Source organism: Zootoca vivipara, chromosome 6, assembly GCF_965207765.1.
Source record: "Zootoca vivipara chromosome 6, rZooViv2.hap1.1, whole genome shotgun sequence".
In the NCBI taxonomy this organism is placed as follows: Eukaryota; Metazoa; Chordata; class Lepidosauria; order Squamata; family Lacertidae; genus Zootoca; species Zootoca vivipara.
This window is the reverse complement of record NC_142589.1, coordinates 34556126-34581224: the sequence shown is the minus strand read 5'-3', so window position 1 is coordinate 34581224 and position 25099 is coordinate 34556126. Positions and strand designations below refer to the sequence as shown.

General features: G+C 43.5%; 1 protein-coding gene across 13 annotated transcripts in view; it reads left to right on the top strand.

The window, feature by feature from the left end:
- The window catches only part of FTO (FTO alpha-ketoglutarate dependent dioxygenase), a 528974-nt gene that overhangs the window by 74128 nt on the left and 429747 nt on the right, over nt 1-25099 (top strand). The window contains exon 8 of one of the 13 annotated variants that reach the window (XM_088671941.1): nt 2003-3220. The exons of the other annotated variants lie outside the window; for them this stretch is intronic. Coding sequence (XP_088528067.1) covers nt 2003-2008 — 6 coding nt within the window. The 3' untranslated portion in view covers nt 2009-3220. Of the gene's footprint in view, nt 1-2002; nt 3221-25099 lie in introns of those variants that run through there. 13 annotated transcript variants of the gene reach the window in all.

The window sequence follows — 25099 nt, the reverse complement described above, 5'->3', positions numbered from 1 at the left end:
TAATGCTGGTGGACTAGGTGCATAGGATTGATCAGTTAAGATACCAGCCTGGGTGGGTGGGTGGGTGGGTGTTAGGGGAAAACTGTACAGTATTTGATTGCTTGTATTTGATTATATGTTGTTCTTATATTCAAGTTATAAAATATTCAAAAACAAACAAAAACAAAAACAAACAAACAAAAAAGATACCAGCCTTGCTCCTCTTACCTCCTTTCCATTGTTTCCCCTGTGCTAGATTATAGATTGCAAGACTATCGGGGCAGAAACCTTGCACTTTGTAAATGCATATTGATAGTACTATTTCTGTGTCTCCTCCCCCTTAAACTCCCCCTCCCCCTCCTCCTCTTCATTCTTCTTCTTCTTTCCCCTCTTTTAGTTTTAAGACAATCATTAAACTATTTTTGTTAATGGTTGGTGCTTAATACATCCATGTCTTAGGAAATCTTAGTCATTCTCAAACTGTGCTGTGACCTCCTCCCATGCAACATAAAACATGACGGTCTGAATAATGAAGGGCGTGTTTTGAGCCCAGTGCCACCCTGCACACAGTGGAGGCTGCCTTCCATGTCTCTTGCTTGGCCCTTTCTTCCTGCCGGGAGGTTAAACCCACCCAATCGACACCACCTACCCAGTGGTGCAGGGAGGGTACCAGGTGAGAAGCCCCAGAGAGCCGGAGGAAAAACTCTTGCCTTCAAGACAAGGGTGGCTGCCCCTTGAAATCTCGGTCAGGGACTTAGGAGTGGAAAGGTGGACAGAGGGACATCCAAGGGTCCAGTCAGGCCCCAGCTTTTGCCGGAGAAAGTTGTGCACTCAGAGCTATCCATGGTGCTGATATGTGACCCCACATCGCCTTATGGGTTCTTCTGGCGGAGGACTGGTTAAATAAAGAATATGCATTAAACCCGTAATAAAACAAAGCATAGAAAAATCTAAAACTCATCCATATTTTTAACAGGGGGATTAAAACTTCCCACCCACCCCAGATCTTTAAAAGCCAAAAGCCTAGCAAAAACAGGAATGTTTTTGTCTGGCACCTAAAGATATGTAATGATGGTGCCAGGCAAGCCTCCCTGGGTAAAGCATTCCACAAATGGGGAGCCACCGTTGAAAAGGCCCGTTCTCATGTTACCACAAAGCATTCCACAAATAGGGAGCCACCATTGAAAAGGCCCGTTCTCATGTTACCACCCTTTGGACCTCACGTGGAGTAGGGCTTCAGATGATGATCGCAGAGTCTGGATCAGTTCATATGGGGTTCTTGTTGACAGAGTGCTAGGCCCCGCTTGAGCTCCATACCGTGCTTGGTGCTATCTGAAACCCAACGTGCCACCTGGCTAACCATGCCACCCTCAGGTGTCCATCGTACCAACTCACGGTAGGAAAACATGTCCCTATTCAAAGGGCCTTTGCTGTGGCTAGGTCATTCTGCCACATCTGTATGTGGGATTGAATCAGGGCTGATGCAGTGAGGTCACAGAGGGATCTGCCTTCTGTGCGTGATTTAGTCTTCAGGGCTTTGCCTCTTCCCGTCATCAGATGGCACACCCGGAGGGTCAGTAATTCTTACTCTTACTCATTTGCACAGTGACTGGTACTCTTTGAGCTGGTTGAAATGTCAAGTTAAACCGTATTTTAGCACATTTGAAGAGCACAGGCTCCCTGCTCTCCAAGCTCCCCTTGTTCTTTAGTCCACATATCAGATCAGATCCAAAGCTTCTGTTCTCCTCCTTATGACCACGCTGGAGGAGAAGGAGTGGGGGGTGCACAAGCCGGTGTGTGTGTGTGTGTGTGTGCCTCATCCTCATAATGTTAATCAATAGTTTACTGTTGCATTCAATTCAGTTTTTGAGTGTAATAAGAACGTCTGCCAAATTTGAAATTAGGGTGTGGGTAGTCCTGCAGCTGTTTGGAGCTTGAAAAACTCTGATCTAAGCGGTTTCCCTTTTCACTCTTGGTTACCCTTGGGATTTTTGTTTCTGTTTTGTCTTTGTTGGTGCTACAGTCATAGCCTTCTCCCCCTAGTTAGCTGCGTCGCTTAGCAGGTCAGAAATCAAGATGGTTCCGTTGCTACTTTATCTCCGCTGCGTGTTGAGGACATGGAAAAACCCTGCAAACCCGGAGAATTCTCAAGGGCTGAGTTGTCTGCAATTGGTGTGACGTCTCCATGTGTCTCTAATTAGAAACACGGCGCTGTCAAGTGTATCTCCTTTCAACGGGACTTGGGACGATATTTATCAGCAAGCTTGCAAGGCTTTTTTGGAGGCCAAGACAGAAGCTGCTTCTAATTTAAATCTTAAAAAGAATGGCTTTAATGTTTATGACTCCTAACACATTAATCACAATTAATTTGAGCTATTGAGGGAGACAGAAGAGAATGTTAATAGGTAATGTCTGTTGTTTTTGTTGGGTCTCTAAGTAAATTTGGGTGCTTATTATGGTTGGGATTCAGATTTACTCTCTTTCAACTCACCCCTCCCCAAGTCGGTCATATTCCTTTCATACCTATCTCATGTCCCAAACTCTTAAAAACACTAGCTGTTGGGCAGCAGGGGGCACTGTTGAGCTAGTGTTCAGGTAGGCTTCCAACAAGTCCGTTTGGGGAAATAATAATAATAATAATGCAGCTACATGTCGGTATAAGTATCAAAATTTACCCCTGTTTCTTCAAGTTAACCATAATCTCTAAGATTCCATAATACAGGAAATCAATTGTGGGCTAACAAATTCAACAGCAATTTAGCATTTGAAAAAAGTGCAGTGTGTTGCGACAGATCTGGTTTCTGTAAAATTAAGCTAATTTAAAAAAAACAAAAACAAAAATTCTAGATGTTTCACATAAAGATAATGTATTTGTTTAAATTATAAAGACAAAACAAGCTTTTTTGGGGTTTTTTTTGGGGGGGAATGCATATTTTAGCATCCCCCCCCCAATATATACAAACCATTTCTGCTTTTCTCCGAAATCTGTAACTAACAGGAAAAACAAAACCATTAAGGCAGAATTAATTCCTTCTCTTGTCTGTCTTGTCTGAGGTGAACAACTTTTGTCGTTCATTTTCATATTTATGCCTTTGATCTTTTCTAATGGGAGATACTCTTGAGAATTGCTTCTTTTGTAGATTTTTTGAAAAATAAATAAATCTCGGAATGTTATTTCATTCATGGTAACACTAATTTCCTGAGTATTCTAACAGAAGCATACTACAAAAAGTTTACATCGCTGGGTCTATAGCTCATGGATGTCTTTGTGTGTGTGTGTGTGTGTGTGTGTGTGTGTGTGTGTGTGTGTGACATTACTGTCTCTGTGTGTATTAGTGTGTGTGTGTGTATCTTCTAATGTTTGTTCTTGGCATTTCTTCCCCTAAGGATAGTTTCCCCTCACAGCTCACTCTTGTGATGTAAATGTTAAACCTTTCATTTGAATGACATTCTGATAAAACCACATTCTCTCCCACCTTCTCTTCTCTCTCCATCCCTTCCCCCTGCTTATTACTGCATGAATTTATGAACATTGAAAGGCAAACCAGTTTAAAGTTTGTGTGTCCTCTATTTCTTTTCTGTTTTCCCCCAACCCACCCGTTTAACTATATGAAAGCAATTCACGTATTTGTGTGTATATCTATATATTTAATTTTAGTTGCCCAAGATTAGCACGTTATCATGCTCAACATCAAGATAAAGTTCTCTGCGAATTCAAAGGCAGAGTTACCATTTGAAAGGGCTTGTAGAAGCTTTGCTTTCTGGGTAGAGTCTGTTCTGAAAGGCTGAAATCTCATGTGATGCCAGGGAGCTCTTGCCGAAGCTGTTCTGAGATTCAGCACACAGACAATTTGTCTCCCAGGGTCTGGTCTCATGCAAAACCCCGCAAAACTGACATTTATTTTACCTATAAAAATGTTTTAACGTTTGCGTTGAAGATGAGGGAACGAGGAAAGATGTAAAGGGGGGGGGGGGGAATTAGAGAAGAGAAAAGCAATCCAAGAAGAATCTCAACCGTTTCCTTCTTCCCTAATGCAAGATAAAATGATGCAGAAATAATGTAGTTTGTTTGCGGAGTAAACTTGATTTTTATTTTTATTTTTAAAAAGAATTTGCCGTCGAATGACACATTTCTGCAGATTCTTTTTTTTTTAACATTCCATTTCATATGTGTTTTTTAAAATGCAAATCATGTCGCATTGTATGAAGCTTCCCCTCCTTCATTTGACAGTCCGTTTAACAATAGAGTTGTGTATTTAGAATGCAGTTGGCCTTGATGACCTTCATTCACTCCACTGCGTAAAGAATTATTATTAAAACGGATCTGTTTTCTTGCAGTATCAAAATCTCAACAATTTTTCATTATGCTAGGTAGGGCTAAGCTCCAATTAATCCCAACCATTTCTGGAGAAATTTGGTACGCGGGCTGTGCTCCTGATGTTTAGAAAGATACACAAAGGTTTGGCTAAACAATAATCTCCCAGGACATAAATGTTTTGCTTCCTATTTAATACTGTGCTGAGTGTAGAGGAAAATGCAAACTTAGCCCCCTATTCAACTATTATTACAGCAATGTGGCTTCCTCTAATAATAAAGCAGCTTGGCTTCATGCTATGTTGAGACATGTACCTCCCTAGGCTCATTTGGGAGGAAGGGTGAGAGATAAATGTAATAAATAAGTAAATACAGTTAATAGTTTGTTTCATGAAATATATATACTGCTTGGCTGTAAACAACAATAACACCCCCCCCCCAGTTTGGTTTGGTTCACAAAAAGAATAAAACAATCAAATTTAAAAATCTAGTTAAACCCAACAATTTAAAACATTCAAAAATAGTTAAAATTAACGATAAACTAAAATTGATCTCATAGTGTTTCAGCACCCAGACCTTCTGAACTCTTTGGAAAAAGCAGGCATTAATCCCCACCTGAAACAGTTCCTCTGTTTTGGTCAATAGGTTGCAGCTTTATAGTTTCCATTGTGATATTACCACAAAGCTTCCTGGAGTGACCTGATATAGTGCTCTTGTCCCACCTCGCATGGAGGCAGGGCAGTCTTAAGCATGTCGGGCGCCGTGGTGCGGAGATCGCTCTGCCACCCCTGCCCCGTTTCTTGCCACGGCTGTTGGCGGGCGCAGTGTGCCGCGCGGCTGCCGCATCGTGCCCCCCTGGCAGCCCGGCGCCCTGGTGCCCCGCGCCACCCAGCCTTCCCCTAGAGCCAGCCCTGCATGGAGGAATGGTTGGTTGTTGTGCATCATCCCACATTTTACATGCTCACTTGTTGCTATTTCCTTCCTTTCCGCTCACCAGTGAAATTGACAAATGTGTGGGAAAGCCTTGTCACTTTCACTACAGCAGTGTTCAACTCATTTCTGTTTATTTTATTTTAAAAAAACATCGAAGTATATTCTCTTTTGAAGGGGTTGCAGGAGGTGCGAGTAAAGAAGTTTAAGAGAGAAGGAAACAGCGAGTGGGAAGGGTTGAATGTGCCTCTGGTTATGAGAGAGCAACATGTGGTGCCGGCTTGACTTTGCTGGTTACTATGGCTGGGTAGGATTAAATAATGCATTGTGCTGGAGAAGAGCCAGCCTCTTTGCCCTCCGTCAAGGGAAGACAGAAGGGAAATAAGATGGCATTGACCAGTACCAAGGCTGAACCCTTGTTTCATATATACCCATATACACAATACAGTCATACCTCGGTTTAAGTACACCTCGGTTTGAGTATTTTTTTTTAAAAAAAAAATATTTTTATTAATTTTCCAATTAAAACCAATTATATCACATTCAATATTTCAAATTATACACATATATATATCAATCAAACCGAATGTTATGCCAAATCATCTAAAGAATTTTTTATTTGGGTTCCCATGCTTCAAGAAATTGGGAATTCCTCGCAACTGTCCACTGCCGTCTTTTTTCTAAAGTTCAAATCGTCCTCCAAGTTCATAATAATCCAGATCTTCCCCTTACAGTCACATAGATGTTTTCCACTTTCATCCGATTGTTTCCCAGCTGCTGAGATGAATATCAAACAAAGTTTCACAGATGTTCTTTCTCCTGTGTGAGTTAATCAGTCCAGCCTCCCCATAAATCTTCTTAATGGAGCTCCCTGTTGCGTCGAAGCAGCACGAAGCAGCGCCATCTTAAAAAACTCAAATCACTTTCGTTTCCTCTCATAGCCATGAAGATTTACGATCATTATAGAATTTACAGCTTTTCCAGGCAGGAGACCCAAACATCAAACCATAAACTCTTGGTAAATTAATGGATCTCCTTGCCCTATAGCTGAACTTAGCTTCAGGTCGCTGCTCCAATTTAAAGTGTGTCACAGCTCATAAATCCTCCGAACGCGTCCAGAACTCCTTCCGTCCGACTAGGGGGGGGGGCTTTTCTCATCGGCAACTCCACATCTTTAAAAAATATGCTCAGTAACAACAGTTATAAAGTTCAACTCACACAGTCTTTTGCTTCTCTTTCACTCCAAACAAGCCAGGACATCGCGTCCGGGAAGGTACGAGGCAACAATATGAAGAAAAATAAAATAAAAACTCACTTCCCTTATCGCTCCGTCCCCATCAATCCTTCTTCCAGATGCTGTACAATCTTTGACTCCTCTCCCTCAGCAGCATAAATTTCTCAGCAGTAAACAGCGCTTCTTCCCCTCCTTCTGAAGTATGTCCATAGATTTAAGCCTAATTATCTTCTTTAACCATGGAAATCCCCGCCATGCAGATTAGCGTCCGGGAGTCCTGGCCCTCGTAAGTGCTCAGCCCAAGCTCCCCCCACTCCAAAAACAGTCGGAGTGGGTCTGGGGGCATCGCGGGCCAGCGGCCCCTCTCCGTAACCCCCGGAGAGGGTAGGGGGTTGCCATTTACTCCCCTAGCAACCGCCAAATTCCTTACGAAGGTCAGAGAGATGGAAAACAGGTCCGCCATTCCTGCAGGCGGAAACCGGAACTCCTCGGTTTGAGTATTTTCAGTTTAAGTACTCCGTGGACCCATTTGGAACGGATCAATCCACTTTCCATTACTTTCAATGGGAAAGTTCGCTTCAGTTTATGAACGCTTCAGTTTATGAACAGACTTCCGGAACCAATTACACTCATACCTCAGGTTAAGTACGCTTCAGGTTGAGTACTCCGCGGACCCGTCTGGAACAGATTAATCCACGTTCCATTACTTTCAATGGGAAAGTTCACTTCAGGTTAAGTACGCTTCAGTTTAAGTACTCCGCAGACCGTCTGGAACGGATTAATCCACTTTCCATTACTTTCAATCGGAAAGTTCGCTTCAGGTTAAGTTCGCTTCAGGTTAAGTACGGACTTCCGGAACCAATTACACTCATACCTCAGGTTAAGTACGCTTCAGGTTGAGTACTCCGCGGACCCGTCTGGAACAGATTAATCCACTTTCCATTACTTTCAATGGGAAAGTTCGCTTCAGGTTAAGTACACTTCAGTTTAAGTACTCCACGGACCGTCTGGAATGGATTAATCCACTTTCCATTACTTTCAAAATGAAAGTTCGCTTCAGGTTAAGTATGCTTCAGGTTAAGTACAGACTTCCGGAACCAATTGCGTTTGTAAACCGAGGTACCACTGTACACTTAAAACACACCACTTTCCCCCAAAGAATCCTGGGAACTCTGGTTAAGGGTGCTGGGTATTTTAGCTCTGGCTTCCCAGGATTCTTTGGGGGTAAGCCATTGGCTTTAAATGTATTTTGGGTATACAGCCTAGGTCTGCTGAAGAAGGGAGAGGAGGGGAGGTCGGTCTGCAAAGGGTGATTTCTGGGCACATCAAGAATGGTGGAGTTGGCTCTGTCCTGTGGGCAGCAGTAGGGGGCATCTGGCAATTCATCCTTCAGGGTCGGGTAGTATAAGCACATTTGAGGATCCTCTTTTGCTTTTTGCGGTACAAGCATTTAAGAGCGCATGGGAGTATTTGGTGGCCCATCAGAATGATCTGTGGGGGAAGAGGCTGTGAGGAGGCATGGCCCGAGCTTCGGGTGTTTTATACGAATAAAAAAATTAAGCCAAAAGTGAGAAAGTGTGATTTCTAGGGAGAGGAGTGTGGGTGTTCGGGGAAGTCTGTTTCTCTTGGGAACTCATCCCTGAGCCAGACCTCTGTTAATAGTGACTAAAGAGATGCTAAAGTAGAAAGAGAGAAGCGGTTAAAATATTGGGGGTGGGGAGCAAATGCTAAATCTTTATGGGGGAAAAAAAGAAAAATGATTGCTTTTGTGTCTGCAGGGATATGGACTCTGTAGCTTTATAGTTACGTCTGGTCGTGGTGGTTGGTTTGCACGTTTGTTGTTGTGCATACTGGAAGTTTTTAGTATATGTGCTACCAAAGCAAGTACTATACTGTTCTGGTTATTTTTATTGTACATCCCAGGGGCTTTGGCACAAGGCGACTAAATAAATTCATCACCATCATTACTTAAACCAAAACCTTCAGTGCCAAAATGTATAACAGCAGCTTGGTTATATGCAAAATAGCAAATAACCTCAGGTAAGCCCTTGGAAATAATCCTTCTAACTCCATAAAGAGGTTAATTGCCTCCTTATTCTTGCTGCCACCGATAGAAATTTGACCACCATCAATGAAACCCATGGAATTTTGTCTCCCAGCAAACTGAACTGGCCCTCTTGGTTTAATGTGGGTTCCGTTTTCCCCCCCCCCCCCCACACACATGTAGCTACTTTGTTTTTATTGTCTGTGTATGCAAATAGTTTGCTTGGCTAACGAGCAACAAATTTGATATGGTTTAGTTGCACCAAAGACTAAGGAAGGCTGACATGTCACCGTAAAACCACCTCCTTGTATAAGCTCTCAAGTGATTAAAAAACCTGATACTAGCAAGAGCATTTAAAACTGCGTTTTTGACTTTCCCGTTTGCATACCAACACCAAGAGTCAGTCTAAGGAGCCCTTGGAGGGGTGTTGAAAGGCACCATTCCTCCCAGCTTGGTGTTTGGAAGAACCGATAAATATGAGTGTCCATGGTAAGAAGTGAACATCACACTCTTTACTGCTAAGGACAGCTGCCCAGTTATAAGTGAGGTTCTTCACCTTTAGTCCAATTATTTTGGATGCAAGATTTTTCTTTTTGTGTGGTCATTGCTACCATTTAAGAAACACCAGAGCTTTTGTATGATTAGGAGGCACTTTTGTCAAAATAAACCAGTCTTTGTTAAAGCTTTTCAAGCCTAGAAGCAGCTTAGAGCTCCAGTGCACACATCTCCAAATTTTGAAAAAGCACGATGAAAATAATAATAATAATAATAATAATAATAACAACAACAACAACAACAACAACAACAACAAAAACAATCAATTTTATTATTATTTTGCAAAAGCCAATTCTGTTTTATAAAATAACCACAGCAGTAGGGCAATAATTTACTAGAAATGTGAACTTTTCCCTGATACTTGTTGATGAATAGCTTTTAGTGAAAGAAATTCGTACTAATTAAGCAAAGTTCATTTACTCAGTTTTTTTTTTTGAATAGTCATGTATGCAGAGCTTTAGGCCACTTAAGTAACATGTAATTGTTGACAGCCACATCAACAATAACAACAACAATAACATTTGCAGCTTTTTATAATTTAGTTCTTATTGTAACTTCCAATTGCCGTGCTGGAGAGGACAAGGTGTAGCCAGTTTCCACCTGTCTAGCAGTTTAGGCTGCAATCCTAACCCCACTTAGCTGGGAGTAAGCCTATTAATTCAATAGGACTTACTTCTGAGTAGATATGGTTAGGATTGTGCTGTTAGAAAGTGACCTGGCACGCCAACACCACACGTACATAAAGTTAGTATGGGTGGCTGCTGTGTCACTTATTGTCAAATGGATGTAATTAGAATTATATGGTAAATCTAATCTATAATGTTGAAGTTCCTTATAGGTTCACATTTTTCGCAGGAATAACTTAATAATTTGCTTATTTCAAATTCTGAGGAGGGATAGAATTAAATGACTGAACATAAAGCTAAACTCTGCATATGAGGGACGCAGTAATCTTTTTTTTATTTTTTAAAAAAAGATCCTTAATTGAAAAGTTAAACTGAGGACATGACATTTTTTCTCTCTCCTCTCCTACCTGGCAGCGCAATTTGAAATACGTTTCGGCAAGGAACAAGCCCAATTGATTTCAGCAGGGCTTACTTCCTAATAAATATGTTTATGGCTGAGGCTGCGGCGTTGTCAATCTCCATAAGTGTGGAAGAAAATTCAGCACTCTCCAGTTGCTGAATGACTATTACTTTTTAATAAAATAGTTGTCTTCCACATCTCCCTCATATAGATATATTTACAATTCTGAGCAAATTCAAAGCTAAGCTTCCAAAACAAAATGTGTGCTCAAAGCACAAAGGGCTGTGTTTATGATTCTCTTTGAAGTGGTTTTTTTTCCTTCCTCCTTTTTTCTTTTTGCAATAGGATAAGGAAATTTTTTAGAAACTGTCTGATAGTGTTCAGGGTAAATACTTAAACCCCTTTAGAGAATTTCACACACAGATACTGTGCAGTAAAAAAAAAGGATACTTATGTTTCCTAAAGCTGCTACAGCCTACAGCTTTGTACTTAAAGACAGAGGTGTTGAATAGAATTCTACGGAGGATACATCCAGTGACAATATCTACAGGAACATCAGAGCAAACCAGTGGATAGCACTTGCTTTCTTTTTTTTAACCCTTCTGTGGATGTGCAGAGATCTACATCTGCGTGCAGCGCTGCCTGTTTCTTGAGCTGGAATTGATCAGCACCACAAACCCACCCACCCCCATCTGAAACAACAACAACAACAACAACTGCAACACTGTGTGATCTCTGCACAAGGAATAGTAAATGCCTGAAACATACATGCTTCTTGATCACCAAGGTCCTCTGGTGGGGGGTGTGTGTGTCACTTTTGGGGTTACTTTGGCCGATTACCAGGGACCAGGCCTTTCATCCTGCAACCAAGCCTGCCCTGTGGAACTCCTTGCCAATGGTGTTTTGGCAGGAGTCACCGCTGCTCGTTTTTAAAACTCTTCTAAAACCTGCATTATTCAGACCAGCCTTCCATATCTGCTAACCAGCTCGTATTGAGGTGCTTGGCGTTTTAAAGAAATTGTAATACTGCTGTGTATAGTCTCTATCACCGCCTTGCGTCTCTAGTAAAGTCGCCTCCAGCTACTCTGCAATGCTGTGTTACGTTTTTCTGCAAGCGCAACGTTCCAAACCCCATTGTCCCAGTGGCAGCAACGTGTCATTGCAGAGTGGGGAAGGGATGATGAGAAATAGAAAGGGCAATTACCAGCCAGTGGTCGCTGGGAAGAACTGCATTGCCACCACTGGGCAACTGGTGGGTGTGGTGGCAAAAAAGACAAATTATAGAATATTATCACGCACGCACACGCGCGCGCGCACACACACACACACACGTTGCTACCCAGTTGCTACTGAAAATGCAAGCCAAAAGTTCTTGGTTCTTTTCTTTCTTTTTTAGCACTAAATTGGAGGCAAAATTCAAAATTCACTCTTTTTAACAGTGGGGAAATTGCATATGGGTATGCCTTCATGGTGAGCTCCAGGGCAGGCATTATCATCCTTACAACTCTTAAGGAAGTTCTGTTAAAGTAGCCTCATGACATCTCAGTTGGCCACTTTTGCGCGCTCATTTTGGACTCAGGGGTTGAAACTTTCCTTAGGTCTTGGATGATGCATCTGGGATTTCTCTGTGCTTGTCAGCTGTAGCTCTTCACTTCCCCCACACCCGAGGGATAATACCACAGTCATAGGAACATAAGAAGCAGCCTTATATTGAGTCAGACCATTGGTCCAACTAGCTCAGTGTTGCCTACTGATTGGCAGCAACATCTCCCTGGTGTGTCAGACTTGGCTCTTTCCCAGTCCTACCTGGAGATGCCAGGAATTGCACCTCAGGACGTTCTGCATATGCTCCATCACTAAGCTATGGTCCTTTCCCTAAAACCGTTTCATGCGTGGGAAGTTAATGGACCTTCCATCTGTGATGGGCATTGTAGCTATTGATGCATCCAAAATGGTGGCTTGGTTTTTCAATAGATATTTGGCCTTTGTAGTATGTTCCAGCACACAGTTTAAGAATCCTTGATCTACAGATACTCTCTTTCAGCCACCCTCTGCTCCTCACCTGCCCCATCAACTTCTATATGGATTCATCCAAGGTTAGGCGTCTTTATGATTGTTGACCGAAGTCTAGAGATCCATGCAGTGTGTTTGTCTATATACTCCCCCCTCCTCCTCTTAGCTATCCACCACCGCTACCAAACATAGAGTAGTATAAGATTAAACTCAGAGTGAAAATATAAACAGACATATTTGCACTGTGAAAGAGAACAACCCTACACAGGAGGCTGTTTGCAGTGCAGCCTTGTTAGAGTTTGGAAAATTCGGACAGCTGGGAGACTCTTCTTCCAATATTAACTTTGACGTTACTTTCATTTTCGAGTCTGGATGCTAGTAGTAGCAATGTGAAAATACAATCAACTTTTACCATTAGTGCTCTGTAACTTACCTAACTTTTTTTTTAAAGATCCTGTAATTCAGAAATTAATTTCAGCTTTGGTTGTATGGGCAGCAGGGGTGGAGTGAACCCATAGCTTAACAGGAGTGGGGAGAGAACTCCAATAAATGAGTTTAATAAAAACAAAACAAATTTCAGTAAGAATCACTCTTGTCACAGTGGCCAGCCTGATGCCTTTGGGAAGACCACAGCTGTAATAAATATCTGGCCACAGAATAATTTTTTGAGGCATTTTTGCTGTGCTTTGTGTTTCCTGTGTCTCTTTGGCCACATAGAAGCTGAGAAGCTGGCACATCCTGATCATTTGCCCTCCCCGTTGAAGCCCCAGCCAATAGGCATCTTGTTTGCCGTCCTTCCAAAGATGCAGCCAAGGAAGCAGTTAAGCAGAAAGAGGGACCAGCCCTTGCCATCTCAGCTCAGCTTCTTCCAGCAATTACTGTTAAGAGATTTTTCTCTCCGATATTAACTTTGGAGTCTATGTGTCTGGAAGCAGCTTGGGCAGTTGGGCTTAAACTGAATAGGCAATAACAGCATCATTGATGTCCGCCGAAATCAAAATGCCTTTCTTCTTTCCCCGTTTAACACAGCTGAAATGTCTCTCTTAAACCTTTGCACATGCAAAGTCAGAATGGAAAAGAAAAGCATCCTTTGGTACCTTTTAAAATAAATCTCTCTCTCTCTCTCTCTCTCTCTCTCTCTCTCTCTCTCTCTCTCTCTCTCTGTATGTGTGTGTGTGTGTAGAAAAAGGTCTAAAAGGCAAGCCCTAATGCTTATCTTTGCTTCTGCCGGTGCTAGGGTGCTGCTGTGTGTCTCATAAAGATTTCTGGCACTGTGAGAAAACCTGGTCAATTTCAGATTCTTTCTTGGGACCTGTCTGAAGTGTTGACAAGCGGCTCGCCTGAATATTAATACACTCTCCATCATCAAAAGCTGTTGCATACCCAAAGGATGAGAAATATTTTAATCAGCTTTCAGCTTGTCTAGCAAGAGTCAGTTTATTCCATTGGGATTAAACATTCGTACACTCTTTTCTTTTTTCTTTTTTGTCTCCACGCGCTCTCTGTCTCTTTTTCTCTGCTACTTTAAAAACTGGAGTTAAGCAAACATCCCCCCCTCCTCATTTTCTTGGGCTGTCTTTGCTGTGATTTAATTGCAGGATTTTAAACAATTAAATCTTAATGAATAGATTTTTTAAAAAACAAACAAACAAACAAACCCGGTGGTAGCCACCCTCTTTATTTTCCTGTTCCTTGATGAAGTCCCAAAGAAAGAGGCTAAGTCAGGGGTGGGAAACTCTCCACTCTGAATTTTGAATTTAACCCTCGAGGCCCCTCTAGCAGGCCCTTGGGACCCTCCCCAGGCCACACCTCTCACTGGCCTTGCTCCATAGCCCCCTCGCCCACCCACCCCCCATGCTTTTTGCCTCACTGGAGTGAGTTGTTGAACTCTGATAATGCCTCTTGTTCGCTTGGATGGAGAAGTGTGTCTTCTGGCTTTCGTGTGGCTAGAATATAGATTGTCAGAAAAAGGTAAGGAGCACTATTGCTTCTGGCCGCACCAACCACTCACATGTACTTCCCAGAAGACTGCCTACAGGGGAAATGCGTCCCTTGGGCTGAAAAGGGTTCTTCGCCCTTTGCCTTCCTTATTTCATTGTTAGGGACTGTGTCACACATTTTTAGACCCGGTTTTGGGAACAGCTGACTACTGCCCCTGTGGCCAGTTGTGCCACTGTAGAGTCTCAGTAAAGAATCTTCCAGATTATTTATTTATTTTATTTTATTTCTATACAGTACTGCCCTATACACAAAGGTCTCAGGGCGTTTCACACAAAGGATCACATACATGAAATCAAAATAGAAACAACCCAATAGGTAAAGGTAAAGGGTCCAGTCGTGACCTACTCTGGGGTTGTGGCACTCATCTCGTGCTATTGGCCAAGGGAGCCGGCATATAGCTTCCAGGTCATGTGGCCAGCATGACAAAGCCGCTTCTGGCGAACCAGAGCAGCACACAGAAATGCTGTTTACCTCCCCACCTATTTATCTACTTGCACTTTGACGTGCTTTCGAACTGCTAGGTTGGCAGGAGATGGGACCGAGCAACGGGAGCTCACCCCGCTGCGGGGATTCGAACCGCCGACCTTCTGATTGGCAAGCCCTAGGCTCAGTGGTTTAACCCACAGTGCCATCCGTGTCCATTAACAACCCAATACCCCCCCCCCAAAGAGCCATCATTTTAAAAAGGGTATAGGTCAGGCAAAGGCCTGGTAAAAAAGGAACATTTTTGCCTGGCGCCTAAAGGTGTGTAGTGAAGGTGGCAGACGAACGTCCCTAGAGAGACCATTCCACAGATGGGGAGCCACCGCAGAGAAGGCCCATTCTCATGTTGCCAGCCTCTGGACCTCTCAAGGAGGAGGCACACAAAGAAGGGCCTCAGAAGATGATCTCAGGGTCCTGGTAGGTTCATATGGGAAGAGGCGGTCCTTGAGGTATTGTGGTCCTGAGCCGTTTAAGGCTTTATAGGTCAAAACCAGCACTTTGAATTGGGCCCGGAAACTAATTGGTAGCCAGTGCAGCAAGATTGGTGTAATATGCTCAAGCCGTCTTGCTCTGGTGAGCAACCTGGCTACTGAATTCTGTACCAGCTGAAGTTTCCAAACCGTCTTCAGAGGCAGCTCTACGTATAACGCATTGCAGTAATCTAACCTTGAGGTTATCAGAGGTTACCAGAGGTTACCAGAGCATAGACAACAGTACTTAGGCTATCCCTCAGTAGCAGGGCCAGCAACTGAAGCTGATGGAAGGCACTCCGGGCCACTGAAGCCACCTGAGCCTCAAGCAACAACGAAGGGTCCAGGAGTGCCCCCAAACTATGAACCTGCTCCTTCAGTGGCAGCGTAACCCCCATCAAGAGCAGGCAACCTCCCAGATCGACTGAGCCCAGGCTGGCCACTGTTTTCTTCCTGGTGCAGGAGGTTCTATAGGTGAACTTCCTGTCTCGTGGAAATTTTGGCTGTGTGGCAAGGTCTGTTGGACTTCTGGTGCGTCTTGTGTTCCTGGCCTTGCACTTTGCTTCTGCTTCTTGCCTTGTTCTCTGCTCCTGCCTTCTGGATTGCCCTCTGCTCCTGAGTGCTCCTTGGTTCCTGGCTTCCTCCTTCCCTTACGTTAGTTGAGGGTGAGATGAGGTTAAAGGCAGGGGAAGGCAGTCTATATTCAGCCAGAGCAGGTCTACTGGTTACAGGACAGAAAAGTGAGCAAGTTTTTATAGAGAGTGGGTCACTGCGGGTCACACGACCAACTCTGGCCAATGGCTGTAAGGGAGTTGATGGGCCTGACTTCAGCCTAGTTCCAGGCTTCAGCCAGAGATAAGTGATGGAGTACAGTGCAGGGAGAACGTGATGGTGGTTGTGCAATTATTTGTCTTCATACTGCTTTTCTTCTAAAGAACTCAGGGTGCTTTTATTGTCACAATGACCCTATAAGATAGATGACTTGCAGAGAGTGAAAGTGACTGGCCCAAAGCCATCCATTGACCTTCACAACAGAGCAAAGGGGTTTCGAACCCAGGTCTCCCCAGTGTTTGTCCAATATTAGAAGAGTTCTGCTGGATCAGACCAAAGTTCTACCTAGTCCAGCATTCTGCTGTCCACCAGGGCCATTCAGAGGCCTCCAGGAAGCCCAGAAAACCATGTCAGATATTGCGACATCCTGATTTTGTTACTGAAAATAGCATGGTCATTGATCTGTGCTACCCTCCTTTAGAGCCGCCTAAGCTAGCAACCCTCACCGCACCTTGCAGAAGTGAGTTCCATATAGTAATTGCATAAAGCACTCTCTTTTGTCTGTCTTGAATCTATTGCCCATCTATTTCCTTTGGTCACACTGAGATCCAATGCAGTCTTCCCAGCTGTATGAGCCCAACATCAGCATAGCCGATGGCCAATGAGATGGAGTTGTATAGCCCAAAACATCTAGAGGGCACCAGGTGTGTCCTGATGATATGAGAAAGAGAAAAAGTTGCTGAAGGCTTTGCATACACATTGCCCCTGTGTGTATTTATTGATGTATCTATAGTCCATATGTACACACATACACATATGCACACAAACATGTATGTATGTATGTATGTATGTATGTATGTATGTATGCATATGTATCTCAAGGGGTATGCAACCTGTTATAAGAATAAAATCAGCAAATAGCACCCATAAAATGTCAGTTTGCCCCTGCGATGTTGCCAGTGGAAAGTTCAGCATTCGCCCACCACTTCTCAGCCACCCAGGGCTGGCATTTAGACCTAAGGGAAGCAACCATCCTCTTGTTTACTGCCTTTCAGCCTGACGGGGATGGTGGGAATTGGGCTTGGAGGGAGCACACCTTTTCCAAGCTCACCCAGTGGATCCTTTAAACTGCAAGTGAGACTGCTCTGAAGTTTAAAGGCTGATGCATGGTTCGGAGAGGATAGTTTTGACTTCAGAAAACAGAGGTACATCTGAGCATGCATTTCATTGAAAGCAATAGGGGTGTTAGGAGACTGCGTTCCAAAAGAGCCGAACATAGGATGTGCACCTGGTTATGCTTAGCTGGATCAGCCTCGGGCACTGGGAGCTGGGGAAAGGGATCCACATTTGAGGTTAGAAATCAACAGCATGTTGTATTTAAATTATTGGGGGGGGGGAGTAGGAAAGGAAATTTTACAGATAAAAAGTAGAAGCAAAATACAAAAATGTATTTTCTCTCTGTCTTCCTACCCTTGCTCCTTTTCACAGTGGGATGTCTTGTGTAATTTAGTGGGTGGGTGATGCTGAGAGAAAGTAGGAATGGGGCTCTCCAAAAGTGGCTGTAGCAGCTGTTGGAACTGGTAGCTGCTACAGTCACAATAGGCTCCCCATGGGTCACACCGAGGCTTTTTCAATAGCTCCTGTGTGAACTCTCCACGTCAGCAAGTCAAAATAGGTCAGGAGTACGAATATTTCTGCTTAAGTTATTTGTAGGTCGTACCCCGCATGTCCAAGTTGAACTAAAGAAAGGAGTAAAATAAAAAAAATTCCTTCAGTAGCACCTTAAAGACCAACTAAGTTTTTATTTTGGTATGAGCTTTCGTGTGCATGCACACTTCTTCAGATACAGTGAAATGGAAGTTTCCAGGCACTTATGTAGAGAAGGGGTGGGGAGGGGTGGGGGTGGGGAGGGGGATCACTCAGAAGGGTGGTGGAAATGGGTGATTGACTGACTGATAGCTGTTGATGACCGCAAACGACTGCAAATGGTTTTGCATGAAAAAGCAAGGGTTGAGATGGCTGAAGATCGCTTATCATGTATAATGAGATAAGAATCCGATATCTCTGTTCAAACCAGGTCCCTCCATGGTTTTGAGCTTGGTGATAAGTTGCAATTCAGCAACTTCTCTTTCCAGTTTATTTCTGAAATTCTTTTGTAGTAAGACAGCTACTTTGAGATCTTGTATAGAATGTCCTGGGAGATTGAAGTGTTCTCCTACTGGTTTTTCTGTCTTCTGGTTCCTGATGTCAGATTTATGTCCATTTATCCTTTGGCGTAGGGTTTGGCCTGTTTGTCCAATATAGAGAGCTGAAGGGCACTGTTGGCATTTGATGGCATACACAATGTTGGAGGATGAGCAATTAAATAGTCCTGAGATGGTATGTTGGATGTTGTTGGGGCCAGTAATGGTGTTGTCTGGGTGTATGTGGCAGCAAAGTTGGCATCTGGGTTTATTGCAGGCTCTGGTACCAGTGTCCATGTTAAGTCTGGTGGTTGTATTATCTGGTGGACCATTACTGGCCCCAACAACATCCAACATACCATCTCAGGACTATTTAATTGCTCAGGACTATTTAAGTGCTACTGAAGTAATTTTTTTTATTTTACTTCGATCCAGACCAACACGGCTACCTACCTGTAAAGAAAGGAGGTAATTTTGGTCTAAATACCACAAACCTTATTGTTTTAGTCTCCGAGAGGCAGGAATCTAGCTTTAAGGTACAGGGAAAGATAATGGATTTAAATATAATCTGGATATAGCTGGATAATTTCTGCAACTGTCTTTCAACCAAAGTTTCATAGGTATTGAGCGTTTCTGAATAAAGCATAAGCTTGGAAAAGAAGTTAAAGCTAGAGAAAATGTGCATGCATTTAAATATTAAACCATCCTTTCTAATGTCTTATTCTTAAGATTCAGTCCTTTCAAACTGGCACAATATGTTAAAGAGTTTCTCTTCCTAGTATCTCCCACTGTTTGTGCCATTAAGCAGTGCTGGAGTCTTGCTTATATGAGGTGTTACAATTTCCTGATGACTGGTTATGTTATTTATGATGCAAAGAGTGTTAATCCTATGACAATTAACACCCAATTTGGCTCAACAGCATGGTGATGATGGTGGTTAAAGATCTCTCCCCCCCCCCCAACCTTAGGTGTTCAGTGTGTGTTCCTGTTTGGCTATGTTTAGTTTTGAGGTTCTTTAGGCCAAGCATTTCCCTTTTTGTTTTTGGAAGTTGCTGTATCTTTCATATTCTACCACGCTTTGTTAAGAATTTGTTAAGAATTGGCACCAGACGTAGGTGGATAAAGCAGAGCTGAGATGACAAACTGCCCATGCCAACAGTTTTCCAAAGTGTGCAGATCGACTCCAGAATCATCGTCATCATCATCATCATCTTCATCTTCTCAATTGCTCCACCCTGGGAATCTGGGGGAATTCCTGGGCCAATCCAAGGAAAGCTTCACAGTGCTCACCCGTCTCTCAGCAGCTTTTCTGGCCTGTTGCTGTGCTTGTGTATTGTGTCTCGTCTCTCCCCCACCCCCTGTTTTGTTTTGTTTTGTTTTGTGTGTGTGTGTGTGTGTTTGTCATTTGTTTCTGCAAAGCAGAGGAAAACCCCATACAGTTAGCAGTCTTGACATAAAGTGTTGAAGCAGGTCAGACAATTAGCCTCACTTTGCAGGACAGAAAGCAGAGATGCTTCCCAACCACCACCTTTTGTTCTACCTAGCTGTGTTTAAGGCATATCCATGCATATGGCATTGTGGCTTTCAGCATGACTTTCTGTTTAAGGTTGTTTTACTGCTGTCTGCCAGTCAACCGTTGGCTTGTGGTTAGCTGTAGTTCTCTTATACAAATATGAGACATTCTTTCTTTTGTTACACACACACACACACACACCCCTCTTCCTTCTTTTCCTGCTAATCTTCCATCATATATCATTAGTTTCACTCGAGCTCTTAAAGGAGTGATCTGTGCTTCTATTGTTTCCTCTCAAGAAGGGGAAGAGAGGTAAGAAGAAGGACATTCCCCAAACCGCAAAAAAGCACAATGGGTCATTTAGACTGCAGTTCTAACCATGCCTGGTCAGAAGCAGATCCTGCTGAATTCAGTGGGCTGATGCCCAAGTAAGTGGGGTTAGGATTGCAACCTTAGTCAGCTGTACTTGGGATGTGGACATATGTTCTGGGCAGCGGTAGCTGCTCTCTCTGTTACAGAGATCGGAAGTGTTCCTTATTCTCTTGTCACTGGGCTGGGTTCAGATAACCTGGTGCTCTACTGGAAGCCAGTGCAAGGACTTCCGCTAGTGCAGGAGACTGCCCCCTTTCCTTCCCCACTTGTGCCTCCGCCCAATCCGCTCTCGAGGGTTGGGAGAACCCCCAGAGGTGTGGGGTGCAGAGAGGAGAAATTGCTGCACGTGCAAGCGGGAATGCTTGTGCTGATGGAATGATCTTTTTAGCACCATGTAGAATTCCACCTCCTACCTTGAACCTTTTAAAGTGCTAGGGTCGCATTCCCTTGTGGGCGTGCCTGTGGTGGGTGGGGCCAGATGCATTTGTATAATAGCTTACATTCCAGCCATGTAAAAGCCAGAGGTTTCAATATGGGGACGTGCCCCCATCCACACACCCATCTGTACATCTGTAGACAAGCGAGATGCATTGTCACAGTTCAGGGACACATTCAAGCCAGCAAAAACACTCGTCGAGGGTAAGACCTGATGAGGAACCAAAGGACCACATTTGGACCCTAGGATTGAGGTCCCGAGCCCTGCTATAGAACCATCAGTGTGATTCATGGAGTAGGAGTCTAAAATATGGCAGACAGGAAACAATGGAGAAAGGAGAGGGAAGCAGAGACGGGTAAACAGGGAAGCAGTGTGCGATGTGCAGCTGCTTCGGTTTCCTACGCCGAGTAGGCAACCTTTGCCAACCTGGTGCCCTCCTGGTGTTCAGGGCAGCAGTTCCTGGAATGGACCCATATTCATGGAGAACGTCTGCTCCAATAACGACTGTGATTCTGAAGTCCTCCTTTCATTCCTTGATATATTTTTTAAACCAATCTCTTTTCTTAAAAGCAGAAAAATACTCATTTTTAGACTTTTGAAATAATAAAAAAATACAATTGTGGAAAGTTCAAAGCATCCATTTTATAATATATCCATCTTAAACTCTCCACCATTGTCTCTCTTTAAATAGGCCTTGGTTGTCATTGTGTTCCAGATCCACACACCACACGCCCCTCCCTATATACTTAAAATCTTTGTTCCTGGGGAGAAAAATGAACTTCTGAGCCTGATATTGCCGGTATAGCTGAGTGTAAAGAAACTCTGAATCCTGTCCTTTGAGTAAATACTCAATCTGACACAATAAACATCAGGAGATTGAATTCACCTAATATATTCTTAATCTCAAATGGAGAAGGTGGTGGGGGGGAATGAAATGTGAAACGATTCCCACTGGGAATGCTGTAAATCTTACAAAATACATACGCTTTCTGTTTCAGCATACATCAAAGCGAGGTGGCTCCGGAGATTAGAATATGTTTTTAATCTTAGTTTGATGAGCAAAACTTTCACTGTAATATTTATTATGAGTGGCTTCACTTGTGTTGCCTCTTTTCTTTGTTCTGTTTATACACGGCTTCCTTTCTTCCTGGGGGGAAAAAAGAGAGGGAGGGAGAAGAAGTTGGAAGTATCACTTTTCACAAAGCGAAATGATAGTGCAGTGGTTTGTTCATTTTAAAACCAATTGTAAGCCCACGTGGCAGATACAAACTTTCCTTTTGTTGTGCTACCTCCCCAAGGAAAATGCTGCTTTCCAATAGCTTCCCGTGACTGCTTCTCATTTCTGTAGGAGTATCAGTAGGTTCAGCTGGCTGTGGGAGGATCAAACAGGCAGGCGAATGCCGGGTTTAAGAAATGTAGCCAATATCTTTTGTTGCTTGCTTAGAAGTTCTGCTTGTTTCCTATCATATTTTTTTCTCCCTTCCAGGGCTCTGCCACAGAAGAGAGACAGGGTAGAGGGAAACAATGGATGTTTTTGTCCTGTGTCACACAATATTTTCCCTTCCTCGACCCCTTGAAGATACTTGGGCTGGGAGGTCGGAAGACCCTGCCCCCCACACAGAAAAAAATTCACAAAGCTAGCTCTGACCCCAGCACGTAGCTGTCAAGTTTTCCCTTTTCTCGCGAGGAAGCCTATTCAGCATAAGGGAATTTCCCTTTAAAAAGGGAGAACTTAGCAGCTACACCCCCATATTCCGCTTGTCAAAAGTGGCTCTGAATACACATTGGTCTACATGTATAGAGTTCCTCTGTGTGGGAGTGGGGGCTTGCTGAACCAGGGTTCCAACACTTGTGAAGGAGCTCTGCACCCATACAGGTGTACCTCAAGACCCTATTATTGCAAGGCACTCTATGTGGGGCTACTCTTGGGCCTGGCCCAGAGGCTGTAGCTGGTGCAAAATGCTGCAGTTTGACTGTTGATGGGGACAGACTATCGCCAGCTCATAACTGCAGTGCTCAATAGCTTGCACTTGGTGCTTATACATTAGCAGCCTAGCTCATGATTCTTGCATCACTTTACAATGCATTAACAATTTGGGCCCAGCATATCTCAAGGACCACCTATTCCCTTGTATCCCTACCTGATCACTGAGGTTTTAGGGGAGTCCATGTTAGTGGGCCACATTGGCTTGTATCCTCCAGGAACCATGCGTTCAGTACTGTGGGCCCAGTTTTATGGGACTGCCTTTCAGCTGGGGTCAGACAAACCCCCTTGCACCTGAACCTCTGGCACCTGCCAAATGCTTTTTTTATATATATCCAGCAGGCATTTTACTTGATGTTTGAATTTATAGCCTTCACTGATTCCTAAATATTTTTTTTTGTATTGTATCTTTGTAAACCATTTAGGGACTATTGTAGTTAAGTGGTGTATAAATTGAGACAGTTCAGGAATTGGTGATCTATTTTCACTGTGTGTGTGGCAGTCCAAAAATACATCACCTGGGCTATTATTTCAGCAGCCAGGAGCTGCTGAACAGCTTGCAAGCTCCTGTGCCCTTCTTGTTTGAATTCTCTCCCTGAGCAAAGCAACATTTATGTACGGTAAGCCTTTGTTTATTTCCACACGCAGACACACTCAATCCAGAGAGCTCCATGAAGATGTCAACCCAAGATGCAGCAGCGGTGAAAAAGGCAAATTCTATGCTAGGGATCATTAGGAAAGGAGCTGAAAATAAAACTGCCGATATCATAATGCTGTTACACAAATCTACGGTGTGACCGCATTTGGAATACTCTGTACAGTTCTGGTTGCCTCACCTTGAAAAGAAAATTGCAGAGTTCAAAAGTGTTCAGAATAGGGCAACCAAAAAGCTTTTCTTCCTCTCATTCGTAGCACTAAAGCTCATGGACTGAATGTAGGAAGATACAGGACAGATAAAAGGAAGGTCTTCTTCATGCAGTGCACAGTGGAACTTGCTCCCATAGGAGCCAGTGATGGCTACCAACTTGGATTGCTTTATAAGAAGAGGTTTAGACAAATTCATGGAAGAGAGGGCTGCCATGATAGCTATGCACTGCCTCCAGAACTGGAGCCACTAATGTTTCTGAACACCAGTTGCTGGAGGAGATCACAGGAGGAGGGAGTGCGCTCTCATGCTTCGATCCTGCGTGCAGGTTTCCCACAGGCATCTGCTTGACCACTATAAGAACAGAATGCTAGACCGGCTGGGCCAATGCTCTTCTTGTGTTCCCCGTTTTACTCTTTTCTGTTGCCAAACCGAGTGGCTCATGTTTAAAAATGACTATGCAAAAGCCACAAAGAGGTGCCCAGATGGTGATACCTGGTATCACGACGCAGCCTAATTTATCAGAAACTACCAGGCATAAATCGGGCAATCTGCTCTCTCCCTCTGTTTTGTCCCCCCCCCTTAATAAAAACCTAAAATTTCAAGTTGCCGGAGTGAAACACGCCACATCTTTAGAGGTCAGATGGGGCTGAAACTCGAACAGCTGTCTGACAAACATCCTGGATTGTTTTTAATTGTCTCCCCTTTCTTTGACAGCAGTAATTCTTGTTTATATTGTCAAGAGGCTTTTTCCCTGAGCACAAGTGCGCCATCCTCCGAGGTCACATGCTTAACCCCTTGGCATGGCTACAATATAAATGGCCCCCTTTTGTTTTCATTAATACGGATCCAGAGTAGTATATGGGCAGAATGCAAGGCAAGGGGGCTTTCACATTACTTAAATAACTTATTGTTAAAAGGAGGGAGGACCAAAGAAAGCATATTTTTTTGTCTCTTGTCTCGTGGTGGGTTGGTGCAGGCCGCTTGATTGATTTGCCAAGGGAGAGGACTTTTGTGTGGCATGTTGATCTTTTGACCTGGAATACATCTTACTGACCTTACAGGTTCACTCTCTTTCTTCCTTTCTTAAGACAACTTTTGTTATTCTAATACATCCAAAACAGTAGGAATAGCTAAGGTTGGCTTGTTTTCGGGCCCACCCCAAAGGTGCTGGTGGGGGTGGGCACAGACTGCTTGCATTCCTTTTTCATACCTTAACACCTGATGTGCCACCAGATAAAATCTCTTTGTAACACGAGGGAAATGGGACACGCAAATGAAACAATTCCCAGAGGGGTAGCCATGTTGTTTAGTCTCTTAGCAGCAAAAACAATCCGAGAGTCTTGTGGCACCTTTTAAAGCCTAACAGATTTAGTACTGCTTAAGACGTCCACTTCGTTAGATGCATGAAGTGAGAATTCTTAGCTGGCAGGAACGTAGAGGAGAAAATAATAAGGTGGAAGTTGAAGGGCAATGAAGGTGCAAATATTACAATCGGTGATAATTGGAGCTTGAATATATACTGAATAGACTAGCCTTTTATAGTAATAGCATCATAGAATTGTGGAGTTGGAAGGGATCCCAAAGGTCATCCAGTCCAACCTTTTGGGCTCTGACTACTGGCCAGGTTGGGTCACAACATTAATCTCTGCTCCTGCAGGACCCTGTCATTTATCAATGCAAGCTCTTCCGCTGAAACCTGAGGTTGTGCAGTCATATGGCAGTTCTGTATGTTTCCAGGTCATTAAAAAAAATGCTTCCCCCCCCAACCCCCCAACCCCGATTTTTCTTTTAAAAAGTTTGAAAGTTTGTTTTATTTAGGAATGTAAATAAGAATTTAGGGTTTCGGGCTTCTGCTTTAGAACCACCAAACTCCTTGATGTGTTTCAAGTGTGCTTTCTGAAAGACATACTGGCTCATTCTTAG